The sequence below is a fragment of the Tinamus guttatus genome, unplaced genomic scaffold (assembly GCF_059628265.1).
Source record: "Tinamus guttatus ecotype Peru unplaced genomic scaffold, ASM5962826v1 Tinamus_guttatus_pri_ptg000002l, whole genome shotgun sequence".
Classification (NCBI taxonomy): Eukaryota; Metazoa; Chordata; class Aves; order Tinamiformes; family Tinamidae; genus Tinamus; species Tinamus guttatus.
In genome coordinates this window covers 1409787-1430894 of record NW_028288536.1, presented here as the reverse complement: position 1 = coordinate 1430894, position 21108 = coordinate 1409787, and the positions used below count along the sequence as shown (strand labels likewise).

General features: G+C 39.8%; 1 protein-coding gene across 5 annotated transcripts in view; it reads right to left on the bottom strand.

The window, feature by feature from the left end:
- REV1 (REV1 DNA directed polymerase) overlaps positions 1 to 18483 on the bottom strand; it is a 55470-nt gene extending 36987 nt beyond the window's left edge. For 4 of the 5 annotated variants that reach the window (XM_088540122.1, XM_010222657.2, XM_088540185.1 and 1 more), the window contains exons 1-3: positions 7584 to 7679; positions 6696 to 6828; positions 4682 to 4850 (exon numbers count right to left, since the gene is read on the bottom strand). In XM_088540122.1, coding sequence (XP_088396248.1) covers positions 4682 to 4850; positions 6696 to 6828; positions 7584 to 7670 — 389 coding nt within the window. In that variant the 5' untranslated portion in view covers positions 7671 to 7679. Of the gene's footprint in view, positions 1 to 4681; positions 4851 to 6695; positions 6829 to 7583; positions 7680 to 18405 lie in introns of those variants that run through there. The other variant, XM_088519409.1, reaches the window with a different exon arrangement.
- Between the last annotated feature and the right edge of the window lie 2625 nt (positions 18484 to 21108).

Sequence of the window (21108 nt, the reverse complement as noted above, 5' to 3'; positions counted from 1 at the left end):
TGCCTTTTAACCAGTCAGTCCCCTGCCTGTCCTACAGCATGGAGTTACTCTGTCCCCAAATGCAGGGCTCTGCATTTGCCTTTGTTGTGATGTCATGAACTTCATGAGGTTTCTGTCATCCCATTCCTTCAGTTTGTCAAGATCTCTCTAAAGGGCACCCCTTCTTTGTGAACACTGTATCGAGTGTTCACTTCTACCTGGTGTCTTCTGTAAGCTTGTTGCACTTCCTCATGCACACCCATGTTGTTAAGCGAGACATTAAACTAACGCAGACCCAATACCAACCCTTGAGAAAAGCCGCTTATAACAAGCTGACAGACAAGACTCTGACTCTGGCTGGTCATGATTTGCCTTTGAAAAATTCATGCTGGCTCTTTCCTATCACCTTCCTGCCACTCATGTGTCCAGATACGGCTTTCAGAAAGCTTTGTTCCATAACCTTCAGAAACTGTAGTGAAGAACTGCACTGCAGTTCCCTGGATCCTCCTTCTTGCTTTTCTTGCTGACAGGCATGTTTACCCTTTCCCAGTCCTCTGACCGCCATGAATCTTCAAAGACATCCTAGATGTCCTAGTATTAGCCAGTTCCCTTGGATACATTCCAGCTGGTCCTATGGACTTGTGCATGTAGTTTGCTTAACTGACCCTTAACTTAAGCTTCCTATATCTTCGGTAGCACTTCTTCTCCCAAAACTCTGCCACTTGGAGGCTGGAAAACAGACCTTGATAGTAAAGACTGAAGAAAAGGTAGCATTGAGTATCACAGCTTTTTCCATGTCCCTTGTCATCAGGTTGCCCTCGCCATTCAACAGCAATATCCTTGCTTAAAGCATCTAACCTCTCCTCCAGAAAAATGTATCTATTACAGTATTTGTAATAATTAGAGAGGAACTATTTCTTCTAACATCCGATTGGATATTTCTAACTTCCACAAATGCTATAGAAATCAGAGAAGAAGGGATACCTGAGATTTTCTAATCCAACATCCCTGCTCAAATTGTCCAGGTGGGTTTTGAATCTCTCCAAAGGTGGAGCCTCTACAGCCTCGCTGGGTAACCTCCTCCACTGCAACCACGCTTAATGCTGAAGCTTCTTCTGAAGTTCAACTAGAATTTCTTGTATTTCACTTTGTGTCCATTGCCTCCTATCTGTTCACTGGATACTACTGAGAAGAGCCTGGCTCCATCTTCTTTTCTTCTTTACACTCTCCTGTTTTTTTTACATATTGATAAGACTTCCCCCCAAGCCATCTTTGCCTAAAAGATCCTACAGGCTTGCATCACTACAGAGATCGTTTCATCACTTTGGCTCACGTGCACTGTTTTGTAAGTTTTACCAAGCTACATTTATTCTGTGACAATGGAACTCAATTCTAATTCCTCTCTTTGGAATGCCGCAAAACTCCGAATATTTTACTAATCTAAACAACAAAAATTATCAAACCTCAGCTTTCTATCTATTCTATCTATTTTTCTCTTCCAGTTAATTAAAAACGTTTTTTTTCCTGGTCCATCATCTGTTCCCAGTGGAATAGCTAGGAAGCTAACAACTCCTCCTCCCCACCTCCACGAGCAATCCTCCCTCATACTTGAACGCATCAATACTTTAGTCATGACAAACATCTAATTTCAGCTGCTAATTCATTAATAATAATAATAACAATAAACTTTTAGAGAAACTATTCTAACATTTTTTTATCTTGCTGGATTATTCCCTTAGTCTGCAGAAATTCTCTTTGATGTTCTCTCATTAGGGTCTTATCAAAACACAACTACAGTGATTTTCCTAAAGTCCACATTATTTTTCCAAAATAATTACTGTTAGAGCAACACAGCAACTCCTACAAAAGTTGTCCTCATTTCAGACTGAAAGATTTTATTCATTCAAATGCTTATTCAAATGTTTTGCACTCAGAATTCACATCAGAAGCAGAAAATGATGCGCAACTCACCAAACTGATTTTTGGTATTTTCCTGGCAAATTATTTAAAAATCTTTTCATATCTGTGTTAGAGTAACGAATATCTTTAAGAAGAACTTTACTTAATCTAAAAATCAAAATAAAGAATCCACAGCTTCCAATGGTAGCTGATTTTAGTGGTTAACTAGCCTTGACCTTTGAAAGGTGATTTTATTATAAATGTAAAATAATACTTATTAGAAGAGCATTCAAATTTGGAAGTAAAGTTTCAGAGCAGGTTATGTCAGAATTCCGACCACCCAGAATAACCTTAATCTGTCTTCTATTGCTCATGCATCCTTTCTGAACTATATAATTGTGCATTATATTTTTCAAATAACATTTGCTCTGAATATAAAAGCAATAAAAGTACAGCAAGGAGGTTTGTTTGCACACCTGTTTCATTTGTAACAGAAACAGAAGGTATTAAAAAAAACAAAACATGAGAGAGGGCAGAAAAATGGTTTCTTAATTAATCTAAACACATATTACTCTCTGCAAAATTGGATTTGGAGACTATTATTACTACAAGACTATGTCTATCTGTGTGGTGCCAGTTTAATGAAAATTTTAGAGCTTTTCGCACTTAAGCACAGGATATGAGGTTTAGACCAGACTGTCTGTATTTTAGAATGTGTAAAACTTTCAAAACAAACTTCAATGCATGACTTACCACCCTTCAGTGTCTTAACGGAAAGGCATAAAAGGATTGCTTTTTCCTCAAGTATTTCATAGGGCATTCTCCAAGCTACCTAAATTATTGTTTTACCTTCATGTTTTTGATGGTTCATAATAAATAAATAAAAACAAAGCTATTATTGTGATAAGTATTATGATAAATTCATTAGTCTTGGGGAAACAGTCGGATGCTGCAATGATAAGTGCCAATACAAAAGCTCTCTAATAAAACATTATTCATTCTACATTCAGTGAAGAATTTCAGCTGCAGACAGTAAATAACGTATAGGATTGCAGAGTAAAGAAGAAAATAGGATGGCGAATTAACAATTTGCAACCTGAACAAAATCTTTTCTGTGCAGAGAAGGTGACGGTGACACAAAATGGCGTGTGATCATGTAACTGAAAGACTGAATCAAAATGTGTGCACAGAAAGTGTTGAAGTTGCACAGGTAAGCTTAAACTTTTTATTTCATAGCCTTGGACGACAGGACTGAAAGATCTAACAACATTACCTATTTCACTGTTCGTAACAGTAACATTTTAAGGTCAAATTTTAACAAAATAGGAAAAAAAATCCATCAGACTGCACCAACAAGATATGCATATGACTACTCAACAAATTTGGAACCTCTAAATTCTTTTCATAGATTTTCACTAACTTACCAACTGAGGGTAACATCATTTGATATTCCACACGCACAGGTACTGCACGGTGATGGAATGTTTTACCAGGAAGTGTTCTGCAGTAGTGTTGAAAGCAAGGGAAATTTTTTTTAGCTTTTTTTCAGATTCTGACATAAATCATGCCCTGATGAAATAGATTGCTGTTTCTTTTTGTCTAATCCCCATAAGTTGCCTATATGCAGTTCTTCTGAGTTACTCTACAGTAGCATTGTCTAGAAGAAGGAGATACAACAGTTGCACTCAAGACATGGTGGGGGAAGTTCTAGAATATTTCATGTGTTAAGTCTTTACTGAATGTATACAAACTGATTTTTCCAGCTTAGGTTAAAATTATATATATTTTACACCAATTAAGACAACTACGTCTGTGAAACAAATCACATCTACTGCCCCTTTTCTAACTACTTAAACACACAAGGCGAGACCCTAAAATTAAGGGAAAAAACAAAAAAGCACACAAAATCTTCTTCGCCCTGCTCCCCTTCAAATTGAAGAATCTGTCATTTCCGTCTAAAATTCAAAAAGTAACCTTAAGGAAGATACATGATATGAAACATTTGAGTCCTAAAGACTCAAATTCAGTTAAGTTGTATGCAACTGAAAACAGCATTTGTATGTATGCTGTTGTATGCATGCTTTGCATACAGTGTGTATGCAGAACAGTTCCTTGCCCATTTCTGGCGATCCTCTAGGAAAAGACTGATTAGGAACTACATGCCATGGAAAGCTATTCCCCAAACATGTTCCTGTCCTATTCCCCCTAAGATGCAGGAATACAGATGCAAACCAATTAATTGTTCTCAGCCTGTCATCTTTTCCAAGGACTTAAGAACAATTTCAGTTGAACCTATATATTTTAATATATAAAGGAAACACAAGACATAAATTCTTTGAAAATAAAACTGTTAGCTCTCCTGCTCATAGGTTTCTGTTCCTTGGTTTATTTGTTTTATTAAAAGTCACAACATGATATACTTTAGATGGATTAATTTCAGTTTTAGGAAAATGCTTTTCAACAGACATTCTTCTTTTATTTACACGAGACGAACTTATGCAAAGTAAAAGGCAGGAGGTTAATTAAAAAACAATTATCTGGTAGTTAATAAAACATACTGAGACAAAGGCCGGTCCACTGACTGGGTATTAATGTGGCAAACAGCAGGTCAGTGTTCACCCCTCCTACAATGACTGAGACTTTCTGTATGATGTAAAGTTGTTTAAGGAACATTAAAAAAAATTATTCTGTATGACAGTGGTATCTTTATTCGGCTGATGCAGGACAGATTTATTTTAAATCAAAATAAAAACTTAAAATACAATATTTTATAAAGCAGCTTTTCTAGATTTTTCTAACTTACCTTTCCATGATCCATTCTGGTCGAACTACTTTCTCTCCTTTCAGTTCTTTTATTTTGGCATTTGGAAGATTTGTGGCAATGATGTGCGTTGTTTTGGATCTGGAATAATACATATGATATTGGCCTCCATGCAACATCATTAGTCTCCTTAATTCATCAGCTGAGGGATCTATAAAATTAAAAACAGAAATATTCCTGCTTTGTATTGTCGAATACACTAAGAAAAACATTGTTTTTAAGAAAAATAAAAAAAAAATTGTTTTTCTCTTCACAAGTTATTCAAAGACCAAATCAGATATGCATTTCTGCAGAACTGTAGAAAACAGCGTTTCCAGAAAGATTTACTCTAAAAGTAAGTATATTACTAGCTACAGAGGATCTTCCTGAAACATGTACAGAGCGAGGGGAAAAAAAAAAAAAAAACACTCAGTGGATTTTATGCCAAACTACTTTCAAAATCTGTTTGCTACAACACGACCCAAAACCAAGTACTAGATTAAATCACTTCTGATCACACTGTGGGAGAGCAGTTTACACCTAAAAGCAACAAAAAGGTATTAGTTTACACCTAAAAGCAACAAAAAGGTATTAGTTTGAAAATGGCTTAGGGAGACCACACAACTCCTACTCCAGAATTTCCAGCTTAGGCAACTCCTTCCTCATTTGGCTATTCCTGAATTTTACAGGGCACAGATGTACCTTAAAACTAAGACCTCTTCTTAGACCTCCGCCAACAACCCCAATACTTATTTAATATTATGCCTTTTTTCAATCATGTGGAAAAAAGAGAGTATCTTGCAAATAGTAAAAAAAAAAAAAAAAAAAAGAGTCTAAGTTTTTGGAAAACCTTTGACAGCAGTGCCACATTGGCACCAAAAGAGTTATGGCAGAACATATGGCAAATGCAATGGCTTTAACAGTAAGTTCTGCACAAGATACTGAAAACATTGGGAAGGAAAAGCAAATTTTCTTGAGAGAGAATGCAGTTAGAATTCCTTTCAGTGGAATTCCTTTGTCAACTCTAAAATTGTTCTAACACTTGATTTTACATTTAACTTTTAATGGAAAACAGCACATTTTCTCCTAAGTATGATCGTTTCTACTCCAGCCATGCGGACAACCATCCTATGGAGCACAATATAGGAACCTCTGCCTTGCAGAATACGAAAACAATAGATTTATACCAGAGAAACTGTCTATATTAAATAACTGATCTGCCTGTACTAAGAGCTTAATGTGTCTAGCTTAACCTTGCTGATTTTTATGTATGGCAGCGCAGATCAGTACTGTTAGTGCTCAAATCAACACTGCTCCAGGATGCCACAGCAGCTGTACACATCAGTTATCCAATAATTGCAACATTATGTCAAGAACATAGGTTCTTGACAAAACTTCTGGGGTGCTTCAGGAAGATTATTATTTTATTTTAAGGAACCCAGCAGAAACTTAAAAATGTACATGGCAGATTAAACATCTTACTCCTCCTAACATGTACTGGTAGTCTACCACAGGCAATGCATATCCACGTTTTCCCTCTTCCTCCTCCTTCTAGGGCGTTATTGTCTCAACCACTACTTTATTGTGAGCAAAAAAATCCCAACACATCTACCCAAACATGAATTTAAGGTAAACACTGCAAGTCCAATGAACACATCAAAATTTTTGAAAATTAAAATTAGAAAATCAGAATTTGATTTGCAGGCATATGGGGAAAGTTAAAAAGAAGTAAAAACATTTCTATTACTGCAGTGCCCCTGTCCCGCCCCCCCGCCCCAATCTCTTAGGTTTCATTTCAAATATGATCAGTGAAAGTCAAAAAAAAATACTGCTATTTCTACCAATTAAATTCCCTTAAATAAATTTAGTGAAGCAAGATTTATTATTAAACCTTAATCTGATTTTACATTGAAAAAATAATGAAATTTGTGGAAACATACGCAATTAATTTAACAAACATGGCAATGACAGATACTATAACAGGAAAGAACAAATTACTTAAAAACAAAAATGTCACCTGTTAAGCCATTGACGTAGATAGCAACTCCACTAAAGATACTTGATGAATTTCCATCCCTCTGGTGCTGAACAACTGAATCCGCCCGGAATTGATCATCCAGTTTCTTAACTTTTGCAGACATGTACCCTCCCTGGTTTTCAAGTTAAAATACAAACAAAAAAGGACACATTATTCCCATCTCATTTTCTCATGTACATAGATTGAAACTCATCAGATGCAAGAACCCTGGAACATTAGGCAGCATTCCTCCTCAACAACTTTGGATGATATGCAAAAGACAAATCATATTGTTCCAAATGCAAAATAGCAGACCTGCTGCCTGATGTCTTACCTACAATTGTGTCTTGTTGCCAATTTTTTTTTTCATCCCATTGCCAGGATTTGTCTCATATTTCTTTTTTCTTACTATGTAAGTTACTAACAAAATGGAAACAGATGTAAATTTGGATTGTAAATCAAGAGTTTCACTGGACTCAAAGCAATGCAAAGAATGTTCATCAAGCTCCACATATTTTCTGATCGTACACATAGATGTGACACAGCAGTATCAGAAATACTTATGTAAATTTGTTTCTTTGTTTTTTTTTCCAACTATACAGAGACTTCTTCAGACAACTACAAATAGTTTTAAGGTTACTTAACTTCATTTCAAACAGTTGTTTAAAGCTACTTAAGAGTCTGCACTTATTAATACTGCAAATTAGTGGTTGTCTGTGAAACAACATTTCAAAACTTGGTAATTACAAAAATTATTTAACAGAATTATGTTTGTCAAGTGAGGCAAAAGGACTAAATTCACAGCATACAGCAGATTTTACAAAGCTGTAACCCCCTTTTCACCGCATCATTTACCTTCTTTGAAAAAGCCACTTGTATTTAACATACCCATATTCCCCAGCCATCGCCATCGGCAGCCCGTTTCCTCCATCCACCCCGCCTCATAGTGAAGCTTCTGTATAGGAAGAAAAACATCACTGAGTTGGCTGCTTCGTAATATCATCAGTAGCACTTCAACAGTGTCTTAAAGGCCACCCACAGATCGTCACAATTAGACATGTATTAAAACATGAGCCACACATTTAATTCAGACATTAAAAATTGATAAAGCCCCAGTTATTCAGTATTGCACTAACTCATAAGGCAACTTCTGCTACATATCTAAAACACACAAGTGCATTTTGTTCTAATGTTCACTTTGCATTATGATTTATTAAATTATTTAACATACACATCTTAAAAGGTAAGAGAACAATAAAAAGTTTTTAAATACAGCTGCTATCATTCAGGCAAAGCATTGTCCAAGTCAGGAGCACTCTGCTTCTTCCCAGCTGAAACTCTGCACATGGTTGAACGCAGGCTGGAGTTTCCTGGTACTAGAGATCAGATCAATTATACCAAGGGATTTATAGCTAATCATGGAAGGTCCAAATATCTGTTGCTCCAAATGCAATAAACTGCATAAAAGAAAAAAGCCATTCTGCTCTGTGAAAAGCCAGTTGCTGAAATGATCTAACATGATCTATTTCTAGTCTTTTTTTTTTTAATAAAAAATGCGCAGTGAGGCAAATTACAGTTTGCCTTTATGCAAGATGCTTATCCCTGGACTGTGAACTGTACACAGCAGTTTCCCCAGATGAGCCATTAGTGGCCTACAACAGAACTGATGGCGAGAAAAAGAAATGTTTTGGACTAGGTCCAACTGTTCACTGCACTCTAGTGATTCACATCAACCATAGCTGTTGTAACACTGAATCTAAAATATTGATTAACGGTATAGGCTGATCATGAGGTCACTGCCTGGTGCATGTAATATACTCTAACCAGTCCCCTAAATAAAAGCATGTTTTTGTCTCTTAGAGCTCTCAAAGCATGAGGCCAGGAACAGTACTTTGTATATTCTGAAAACTAAACAGGAAACTAACAGGAAGAAAAACTAGAGCCTTCATCTTTATTTTATTATTTTATATTCCTTTATCTTCCATAAAAATGTGCTAAACTACAGTTTATATGTAAAAGGAAGCCAAATAAATTCTACACTACACAAAGTATTGCTCAGTAAGTGCCAGAAACTTTCCACTCCTGCCTGCACAGGAGCACATCTCACTGTGAATTGAGGCAACAACCTATTCTGGTCACTTACCTAGCCAGGCCTCAGCTTACACTGCTCTGCAGACGGGCTCATTTATCATACTAAAATTCTGTTGCCCCTGAACCTGGCTGAAAGCTGATTTCCAGCTTTTGTCTCTTCTTAAACCCCTGCTGTTCTAGAGCTACAAAGTAGGTATACTCTGAAATTCACGCTGGATTGCAGGCAAGTCTGATTGCAGAACAAGAGGCAGTTGCCGGAAGGTTTCACAAATACACTGATATTTATGGAATATGGTAAATATGCGACATCAGGCAACCACAGAATTATAGTCAAAGCAGGTATGACTAACATGAAAAGACAGGCTTCAGAAATGCTTTCAGAATTCCTGCAAACATAGATAGACCATGATGAACTTGGTTAAATTCTTGGTAGCTGTAATTTGATGCATAACCTACACATATGTGTATGATTACAAAGATTAATTGTATGTCAAGGAGAAGAGCTCTACCCTAAAATCTAAGCAATACAACTCTTCCCTCTCCCCTGTCAATATGTTAAATTGTTCTGTGGGTAAGTAATACACATTCGTATACAGAATGTTTCTAAAACATTTTTCTGAATGTTTTTCTCAAAATGATGCTTAGTGGTTTGGATTCTTTTTAATAGGTATCACAGGACTGTTAAGGAAAAGTGAGAAAAATGGAAGGACATGAATTGAATGACCATGTGGAATCTAATTTTTTTGTAGAGAATGGCACATACTAGAAATGTCTAGAAAAATACAAATTTTCTATATGAAAGAAATTACCAACTAAACATAAGTTGTAATTCCAAAGTATCACTTACGGCTGAGGAGTCTGGGGAGAAAACTGAAAAGTCTTAAGTTGAAATAAATAAAACACTTCCTCTTTAAGATCAAGTTCTTTTTAGACATTATAGGTATTAGTACACGAGCCCACAACAGGCCACCAGACACTCACTCCTTCCTAATAAAGGATGAAAAATTGAAAAAGAAACTGTTAGCAAAAAGGAATAAACAACAAAACTATACAAACAAACAAAAAACAACTCTCAAGAGTATATGAAACTCATCACAACAGCATCAGTCACACCAAGTTGTTCCTCATTCTTCTCAGGTTCTTGAGAAAATAGAATTTGATAGGTAATTATCTCTGATCCCTACAAAAATAACCTCTTTTATCTAAAGAAAAAAAAATACAAAACAAAACAAACACAAAAAAATGCTTATGATGAAGAGAAATGCAGTCAAGAAGAGTGTGGTATTCTGACCTGGCCACGATGGGTATTCTAAATTTGTTTGAAGAAGCCTTTCCAGTATCAGCAAGGCAGAAGCTAAGATATTCGGTGCATGATAAGATGAAGAACTGCTTTCAAGAGGGAATTTTCTGAAACCTTGAAAATCATTTAATTTCTCTCTGGGAAACTGAGAGATGAGGAAGAAAGACTTCCATTCTGAAAGCCATTAGAAGAGAATACCACAACCAGTGCGGTCAATCAAAATCAAAACAAGGCCTGTGGGCTCAGTTTGACTAGAACTAGAAATCAGGAGAAAAAGGGAAAAAAAAAAGAATAAGTTAATGTGTTAAAAAGGACACATCTAACACTCAGAAGTTGTCTTCCTAGAACCCATAAAGGCAAAGAATCTGCACCGTAGCGCCTACTTCCAACTTCTGATTATGATTTACCCTTTCTTTGGCAGATGTGATTTTTGACTCAGCCAGTCCACTTAAAACACTCAACACACAAGTTAGGAACCTGGTATTTCGATGATTACTAGATGCCTCTGGATCAGCATTTTAGAGTCAGATAATATTTTCCTAACGCTCATATCAAAATGTGGAGACTAATATCTTCCTTTACAGTTTCAGGAACTATATGATGAACCAGGGTTTCTGGACCTAGGAGAATCCTCACTGCTAAAAGATCTGTGGAAGTAGAGGTGAAAAATCAAGCCAGGGAGCTTAAACCATGATCATGAGCAGGCCAGTTTTGAAGACAATTTATTTTAGGTCTACAGTATCTATTTTTTTCTGCAAGAGTTGTCTTTGTTTTTCACAAATCCAGGAGTACAGATACAGGGAAACCACCATCTTTACTAGTTAGAGCATCTCTACAGTCTGTAAAGTAATTGCCAGCCCAAAGCAAAGCATTTTAAATAAAAGTGAAATGCCTATAGACTGAGCCTGAGAACAAAGAAGGCTTCTGTAAAATAAAAAACTCACCTGATGCTACACAAAAGTCTCTAAAGGTACAAATGATGTTCAGTCCATTCCTACAAATAAAATCTAGCTTTTTAGCGGAAGAGGAAAAACTCTGAAGAAAACAAACAAACAAACAAAAAAATAACTGCTGTGATCAAGATAAACATGATTTGGCTCTGCACTTCTCCCTAGATCACATACAAATTGAAAAATCCTATTGTTAGACAGAGAGTTCTTCAACTAGTGAAGAAACATCAGTTTTTTTATTGGAGATCCTTGTTCAGAAATGAAGGCAGAAGAGAAACAAGGAGTTTTGATGCCTGCTCTCTCACAGAGCCCTACAGCACTACTTGCAGAGCCCACTAGGAAAAGATACCTCTTTGTGGACTGCTTCATGGGCCTAACATTATACTGTCCAATCCACGACCAGTTAATTTTGTTTGAAAGACTGTTAATCAAACCCAACTTATCACATAATTAAATGTTATGTCCATATTTTCTGAACTCTGTATGTATACAAGAGTTGCACAGCAATTGAGACTTTAGCTTACAAAATACAGATGCAAATGTGCAAGTTATTATTTATTTCAATCTCATCTGTGTTATAAACAACCTGATTCACAAACTTAAAATACCTTAAAATCAGCATGGTCCAGTAGTAAGACAGTTCACTTTCCATCACCTATGATGGTTATTTCCATTATCCGGGGGAGTTGTTACTCCTCAGCAAACTCAAGCTGTCTTTGCTCTACTCTTAGGCATTTCTTTTTTAAGGTACAGGACACAGACATTTCTGCTGCCTCTTCATGTGGCCAGTTTGAACCTGGCATAATTCATATATCCTGGCTCTGCACCACGGGAAAGCACAGGAACTATTTCCAAAGACAATCTGAGGCTGCCCTATGACTCTGCAGATAACTTCGCCAGATTTTCAAACACCACATGCCTTATTCTTAAAGGTGTAACTTTAATGCTTACAGAAGTATGGATATCTCAGGACACTGCTAATGAATATCAGAATCTTTTGCTTGAACTCCAGATTGAATCCATCCCAGGCTCAGCAGGGCTTGAAAGTTGTTTCCATCAAATGGGTATTTTGTGGCCTTTTTGAGTTTCATGCATTGACGTTCCAGCTCCCACATCAAACTCACCACTCTACTTGGCACTAGACTGAAAGCTCTTTGAGGAAAGAACTGTCTTACGTGTTTACACATTTCTCAGCACAACACAAGTCCCATTCTTGGCTGAGTCTTCTGGAAAAGAGCTGCTGCTACGAGGGTCTATAACTGTGTTTTCTACAAAATGCTTCTAAATTCAGAATCCAGCAAAAGAGCATAAAAATAAATAAAAGTTAATTGAAAAGCTTTTTTTTAAGATACCGTATTTTAAATCCTCACGATTCAAAAGCACTTTAGAGTAGACAATACTGTTCCACATTACAAATAAACTAATTAGCATGTCGCAAAGCAACCGAATTTCTTTCACGGAGGGAAATAAACTCTCAGGGTGAAGTTTCACAAGAGGGTTGAGTTGACTTGATGACTGACTGCCACCAGGAGGGACGGTTCTGCTCTTCACCCGCTGCTGGCCTTACACACTCCATCCCTTTCTCCCTACCCAACCTCTGCATTAGCTCTGCATTCATATGACCCCACTGTTCAGCACTTCGTGCCCTTTCAGCTCACTCAATCAGGGAAGTCACTCATTTTTTCAGGGATAGTTTCCTGACAGTTCAGTGACCTGAACTGGCTCATACAACGGTCAGGCAAGCCCAAAGCAGATTGAAAAGAATTTAAACGATTATCTCAAAATTTCACTTTTAGGTCACTGCTGTAACCAGCTAACAACACTAATTCAGATGTGGATTAGCTTCGAGCTACTTGTCACCACCCACCCTTGCCTGTGTGCTTCTCCCCAGCAAACAAAAAGCTGGGCAACATTCAAAACAAGAGGCTACCTCCTGTTCAACACAAAGTAAGAATTTTCAAAAGAAATTATGACAAAGCATCTACACTCCTTCCTAATCCACATGTGCACACAATTGCCTCTAACTACAAGCACCTGTTGCTACATGGTCAGTCATCAAGTTCTTCACAATTTGACCTCTGATGACATTTTAAAGTAATGTAAATTAAACTGGCTGGAAAAGCGTTTAGAGTTTATGCACCCCACAAACCACCCAGCCTCTCTCCCCTCCCACAAGTAAGCCTAACAGTGTAAGTTAGCAAAAAACAAACATGAAAATATTGGGAAAATGAAGTATTGTGTTATACTTAATATACCACAAACTGGTAGTATGAGAGTTTTAGAAGAATATTTTTCAAAACTATGAACATTCATAGCATTTGTTAGAAAGGTGAAATGCCATATAACTCACAAAAAAAGCATGGAAAAAAACCAAGTCCTTCAGAATCAACTCCTTATGTGCAAATAACTACTCTAGAGCTGTGCTCCGTGCACACTTTCCTTTGAGCTCGACGACAAAGAACGATATTCTGACCTTCAGTTCAATTACTCCCCCAGAATACGAAACAAGAACTCTGTGCTAAATTACTTCAGTTTCCAAACTGAAAATTTCAGTAACCCAACATGGTGTTTATTTTGGATCAGTTTACTTTTACCACCAAGAGCTAAACACTTAGTATACAAGTAACAATACAAAAGGATACAATTATTGTTTTAGTTAATCATCCTAATGACCAAGAACAGTTGGTTAGCACTTAACTATTTATATTAGAGCTGCACAGGACAAAAATATTAAAACCTTTTCACAACAGACTTAGAATGTGGGTAGATAGTTATAAGCAGAGGACTTGCTGTCCTGAAGTAAGATGGTGCATCACAGTATAGCCCGTACTAGCTTTCAGCAATGTCTTCTGGATACTCTTTTGCTCTTATACATGGCATTTGAGATGGTTGGTACTCTGAAAAATAGCAAGCCAGATTCAATTTGAGACCAACTGTCAATGTTTCATTCCCCTCTACGAATAGCACTCAGTAGCAGCTACAGTCCATTTAGAGCTTGTCACAAGCAGTGGTTTAACTTAGTTGTTTTTCCTTCTGCTCACAGCTGAAGCTCTGGCTTCAGCTTCAACATTTGTGCATTGTTTGGTAATATTTGTCCCCCTCAGGAGTTCTTCAGTGGTGAGTGGGTTCATTCTCTTTTTTTTTTTTTGGTACATGATACATTTAACCATGTAGCTCTATTAACTTTTTAGTCCAAAATCATCTCCTCGATATAAGGGTTCTTACTGCCACAGAACAATGGCAGATATCATTACTTCCCTTATGTATTTAAATTCTTTTGGGACTTCAGCCTGAACAGGATGTAGCACACTCACAATGTCTATGTCAGCTTCTAAGTTTCTGAATTCAGAAATAAAATCCATTTACTCAAATCAGGATAAGATGTGTAAATGCGGAATTACAATTCCCAATAACGAGCATACAGAATGGACTGCAAATCAAACCAAAAGGAAAAATCTCTTTCTCTCTTGAAGTAAGCATCTGAAACAGTGAAAGATGAATATGCAAGATGAGTGTTCTTCCTTCAAGCCCCTGTGTTTAGATGCCTATAGTATTTGAAGGCAGAGAACTGTGTTACTTTCTGAAAAAGAGGAACAGGGCTCATTTTTTAATTCTTTTGTTTAAATCAACAGAACTTGCTCATGAGGTGGAAACCTGGGTTTGCACACTCCTCACACTGACAACAACCCAGTCCCACAACTCATGTCTTACAGGAAAAGCCTACGCTGAGGTTTAGGTCAAACAGTCTGTAGGTTGTACAATCAATAGCTAGCGTAAGTGACCCCTCCATCAAATGGGAAGCTACTGCATGATTTATGACTCACTAAACACAAGTGAAGAAAATCACGTGGAGCAAAGAGTGTTCTTGGAAAACTGGAAAACTTTACAGAGTTCACGTAATTATAAGGTATCTTTCCTGCCTTTTTGTAGAAGAGCCTAGGGCAGCTGTGCTACATTTGAACTCCAGGTTACCACTGTACACAGGGCAGATACTGAGCCAGTCAGGCTCTTGAGTGAAAAAGAGAGAAAAGACATCTGCTTTGCAAATCTGAAGTGGTAGCTCCTGTCAAGTATTAGGGATGATCATCTCTCCAGTCACACAGGGGCAGCCCTAAAAACACACAGCAGCAAAACTCTAGGAACTTATGTAATTTTACTGGTTAAAGCACTGAGGACTACAGATTCAACATGGATTCACAGATGGATTATCTGTGCAAGGAGCTTTTGAATGATGTTTCTCACTTCCAACTGACACTGCATTATCAGGTTCCCAAATGCTCTTCAGGATTTGCCTTTGAAACTCTCAGAGTAGCAAATTCCTTTTTGAAGTAAAATCTTCACAAGGCATTTCTTCTTTGTTTAGCCTCAAAATCTTAAGTTTCTACTCTTGCTTTTCTACCTCTTTTCTCAGTCCACAGATATTACTTTTATCATCCACTTGGACCATTAAGACCAGCAGAAATCAGATGAAACTAGTAAGCAGTGAGATGAAAACAAGTAGAAATATGTTTTATGTTTTTACGTACAGCTTAGTTTATCTGTGGATCCTCTGATATAAAATTCCACGGGTATTAGAAGTCTACAGTGACTCAATAGATGACTGGAGTAAAAAGTCGTTAAATTTTTTAAATAAAAAGGTAATGAACTACAGGAGCTGAACTGTCATAACACGAAAGTATCTCCTTATGCTTGTTTATTTACCATTACCTTGGTGTACATTATTAGCAACTTATAGAGAGACTACATGAAATCACCAGCTTCAGCAGCATTAAACAGTTTGACTACCAAATGGTAGATGTGAAGCTTTGAGATGGGAAACTTGCTCCACAAATGGTACTGCAATGGTACTTTAATTTCAGAGAAAGCTAACATTGAAATTCAGTGACCGTGATCTGCTTAAGTTCTTTACTTACATAACTGTCTATGGAAGACAAGCTTTTACCTCGGTACACTAATAAAAAGGATTGTTATCGCTTAGATGAATTTAACAAACTAACCCTAACTCTTCAGTAGCACCAGTTCTTCAGTTAGTTTTGAAAATTCAAGCCACAAAAATGGAAGTTAATCACCACTGCCTGAAATTTGAGGTGCTTCTGCATATTTCTCTCCTTCTCCTAAAGAGCTAGAAAGACGAAAGGCTTCATAATTCTGATTTCTATCTCATCAGCACTAGTCACTCCAAATGCTATCTGCTCTCTACGATAAAGCAGAAAGATGCTCACGGGAAGAAGCACTATATTTGTCTCTTAAAAAAGAAAGTATACTATGTGAGGTGTTACGGAATTCCTTGCCTGTTCCTCATCCTCTTTTGCATCAACTTACGTGTGCTCTCTTTCAAACTTCTTTATAACCCAAGACCACTCTCACTTCCAAGTGCTTCCAGTTTTTCTCATTTTGCTACCTGTGCTCAGGCAAACACATGGCACTATCACCAAGTTAATACTGTATTCCTAGGGGAGGGTTTCGACATTTGGATGTTTAGTTGCTTTTCGTATCTATGCCAGGCAAACATGCTGCTAACAGCTGTCAGAGAACTCGGAGATGATAATCATATATACCTTTAATTAAAAAGAGGTTCAATACAGAAAAACCCATTCTTCATAAAATAAATAATAGCTAACATTAAATGGGGAAAGCTCACAGCAGGGTCAGGCAAGTTGCTCTTTTTAATAAATCATTGTTCAGGACAGGTAGGGAAAGAGTATGTGTGATCTTATTAATTTTTCTACCTATTAGAAATGAGTTTTTGAATATATCTGATGGATTCTTACTCTTCAACCTCTATAGTAACTGAAAGAGTGCAGGCAAGATTGAAAATTCGGCATAAAACTTCTTTAAAGCAGATATCCGAGTCAAGAGATCAAAAGACAGTCAAATCCAGGACCCACTTACAAGACACTATCCTTGCGTCAGATTAGACTCTAAGTAAAGAGGATGCAAGAGCAAGATTATTCGGAAGGACAAATTGGAGCTACAACTGGAACGTGAATTACTGAATATGTACTGAAGATGCCCATACTATGGGCAGAAATAAATACCATCAGAATTTACCACAGAGATTTAAAGTATGCCAATATATTCCTACTATTTTTAAAACAATATACTTTCAAGTAGTTAAACATCAGCTAATAACAAGGGAGGTGCCTGCATCGAGCCTCTTCTAAATGCAGTCCTGCCAATGACCTACAGCCTAGGATTATTTACTAACAGGTATTTGGTACATTGTCCAGTGGAAGAAAGAGTAAAAGACCAGAATGGTGGGAAATAGTAATAACTTAATGCTTGAGACAAGATGGCAAAGGAAGAGTTTGTTAGAGATTTGGATTTGCGTGCACGTGCCAAGAACTTTAACAAAACAGAACTATATAAATTTAATTGTGACCTCCAGCAAGTAATGGTAATTAGGCAACGGGTTAAAATGGCCTGTCAGAGCAACAACGGCATGCGAATGAATGAAGAATCTAGCCTGGGTAATTACAACCCACTGTTTTTATTTCTTTAGACAATATTATCCAATTTGACATTAGCCCCGGTTTTTAACCCGAGACCTATAATGAGGAGTAACTCTTCTTTCCACGAATACCTTGTCAGCATGAATGTCTCTGTCATTCTCAGACATTAATTTTAACACACCAAGGAATAATGAAATACTACAGCATAGAACATGAGCAATTGCTACGCCAAATCCTGCGTTTGCGATGCTCTCTTTCTGCCTCTCCTTAAGGCTCACGTGCCATTTTGGCACGTCTCCCGGCACAGGCTCCTTGCACCGCAGGTCGCGCCAATGCTACCCGCGAGCAAAACGGAGCAGCGTTAGTAGATGGGAGAGGGCGAAGCGGCCTCAGCGAAGAGGTCTGTCCCTCGGCGTTGGCGTAAGCGCGGGCTCCCTCAGCAGGCGCCGCTCCTCTTCCTTTCAGCACAGTCCTCCAGCACTATTGCTCAGCAAATACAACTTGCAACAACAAACACGGGAGAAAAAAGCGCAGCGGGACGCGGGATGACGGTGCTGAGCGCGGCGGCGCGCGCAGGGCTGCAGCAGGGCCGGGGCTGCCCGCCCGCTCCAGCCCGCTTCCCCGCGGCTCCGGCCGCGCCGTGTTGTGTCTGCGGCGCGGGCCCCATGTGACACGCGCGGCCGCGCGCAGGTGCCGGGGCGCGCGGGGCCCCGCCGCGCGTTACATAACGGCGCGCGCCGCCAACGGCCCCGCGCCGCGCGGGGACGGCAGGGACGGAGGGAGGCCCAGGCCGCGGGCCCGGGGAGGGGCGGGCGGGCGCCGAGCCGCCCTCCCGCAGCGGCCACGGGCGCCGGGAGCGCCGCGGGGGAAGGGAGGGAAGGGAGGAGGTAGGGGAAGGCGCCGCCGCCGCCGCTTACCTTTCGCCGCGTCCCACACGCACATTCCCGGGCGCCGCCGCCTGCCCCGCCGGGCCGCGCGGGAGCTTCACATGGCGGCTCCCCCCTCCGCCGCCTACGGGCGCGCACAGCCGCCGCCGCCTTCCTCCTCCTCCTCCTCCTCCTGCTGCTGCCGCTGCCCACGGCTCGCTGAGCGCCGCTCTCCTCCTCCTCCTTCCCTTCCTGCCTGCCTCTCTCGTCCCCCCCGCCGCCTCCCCCTCCCGGTGTCCCCGCAGCAGCCCCTCCCCCGCGCCCCCCCGCCCTTCCTGCGAGCGCGTCACGAGGGCGCCTCGCGCCACCGGCCGCCGCGCGGGCAACAAGCGGCGCCCCCTGGCGGCGCGCGCGCCTGCGCACAGCGCGCCTCGCCACGGCCTGCGCGCGCGCCGCGTGCGGAGCAGCCGCCGGCGCGCGCGCACGTGACGTAGGCAGGGGCGGGGCGGGGCGCGCGGTGCGCGGTGCGCAGGCGCGGGGCAGGCGGCGGGGTGGCCCGGCACCTCGGTCGGGGTCGGCGGTTGTCCCCGGACCAGCGCGGAGTCAGGCCCTGGCCTTCCCGGGCCCTCGCTCCGGGAGTTTCTCCTGCAGGAGCAGAGGCCGCCATGGCCGAGGGGCCGTGATCCCAGTCCTGTATGTGCCTAGACCTTCTGGAATTAGTACCCTGGAACAAATAAAGTTTTCTTTAACCGCAGTTTGCCTGGAAGCGCATCTCCCTACCCCCTCACATGCAGGGATGAGGCCACAGGTATCTCTCTGTGCTACTGCCCAGCTCTCCCTTTTAGAAGAAGAAAAGTGATTATATGGAATCTCCCTGCCTGCCTGCACTGCTGGAGCAGGGGAGCAATTGTCCCTTTCTCTGGAAAACGATCTTATTTCAAATGTTTTTCTGCTTCACACTGCGTGGCAATATCAATCCTTTTTTCCTATTGCTAGTTAATGTTCCAACAAAGGTACCTAAGGTTTGCCTAAGCCTGCTGACAGTCAGGTATTTTAGCCAGTATGCACTTTCTTTGTTTCGTGTAGAAAAAATATTTAAAGTATAGTGCTTTCCTGTGAGGATCCAAAATATTTGACTTTCTGCTGACCCCTGTCTTCAAAATGTGGGTGTTCCCTGCCAGGAGAAATGTTTAACCAGTCAAATTCTACAGACACCACAACTGCCCTTCTTATGTCTTCATTTTGATTAGAAATTCAACTTTTTTGAAGGAAGCTTTGCTCAAACAAGACATATAGCCTAAAATATATATGTATATATGTGCATATATATATATATCTACTGAGCCAGCATTTTACAGTTTTGTGAAGATAGGCCTCTAATAATCTTGGTCTTTCCTAGTCTGGAGCAAACTCACTGTTAAGAGAACTGTGGGATTGGATGTGTGTATTATTTTTTCCTTCCAGAGCTGTTTCTCTAGGGAGCAGTTGTGGACCAGAAACGCAGAAAGACAAGTGGAAATGGGATTAATTAAGGTTAGGAAGAACAGCTTTAAAATGGTTAGTCAATGACTATATTTTATTTTTAAATAGAAGCTGACATATAAGCAAATAATAAGAGATATGGGCAATTATTGAGAGAGGCATGTGGGGACGACTATTTTGTTTTGTAAAGTAAAAAAAGGATAAGAGTTAACAGTGAAAAAGGTTGAAGTAATCATACTGTGCTTACATCAAAGAATGCATAAAATTGCTGGTTAAAATAGGCTAATATTAGTTATGAAGAAATCAAAAAAAAAGCAGCAAAGGAATTAATGTTAAAAAGAGCATAAAGCCTTGAAAGTTTAGGGAAACAGACAAACTGTCGAAAATAGTTGATCTTCTCTGTGTCTTGCAAGGCTGTTACGTTGCACTGCGTCTGAACCAGAGGATTCCTGGGCTGACATGGAAATGTCTTAGCTTGTAGGAGGCTGATGAGGAGCCCAGGCATATGCTTATTCAGTGTGTAAATATTTACAGGGTGAAGTAAAGCTGGCCAAGCCTGCTGACCACAGGAAAGGAATTCTTGTTGTCTTCACCAAGTTTGGATTTGAATCCTAGGCTGGGCAGAGAAGCCCTGTGTGTTCAGGCCTCGGTTCAGTGGGACCCTGTGGGTTTGGGCATCTCAGTGAGGTGAGCATTCCCATTAAGCTGTATTTACATATTACTTAAGTCTTACTTTCTAAGCCCAGTTCTAGTCCGACTTACAAAAAGTAAATCTAAAGTAATGTCAAGAACTTCAGCACAACAGCATTTCCAGGTGAAATAGGAGATGCTCTGTGTCATGCTACTTGCAACCTAATATGGGAGACGTGACCTGGCAATGATGGTGGGGCTGTTGTCTTAAATATAGAACAACTCTCTGTCTCTCATTGTCTAGAAAGGCATGTAAAGCCACTAAAAGGTCTGTCCCCATGCTGGTACTCCTGTGTATCTCTGCTACTCTAATTTATTTCCCAGAGTTATTTGAGTGATCTTGGGCTATTGTAATGCACAAAGGTCAACAGCGAGTCAAACCTTTGCTATATGTGATAGAGAAAGGAGGAAACTTAATGTTGACTTTTCCATTGCTTGCTATTTTGCTAGTCTGTAACTAGTTATATTTAAGGGGAAAAGCACTGGCAGTTGCTTGACTGTACCGGTGCCAAGTCAATAAGACTCAACCCTTCATACCATCTCCAAAGACAGAAGCCAGCTAAGGGGAAGACGACAACCAAG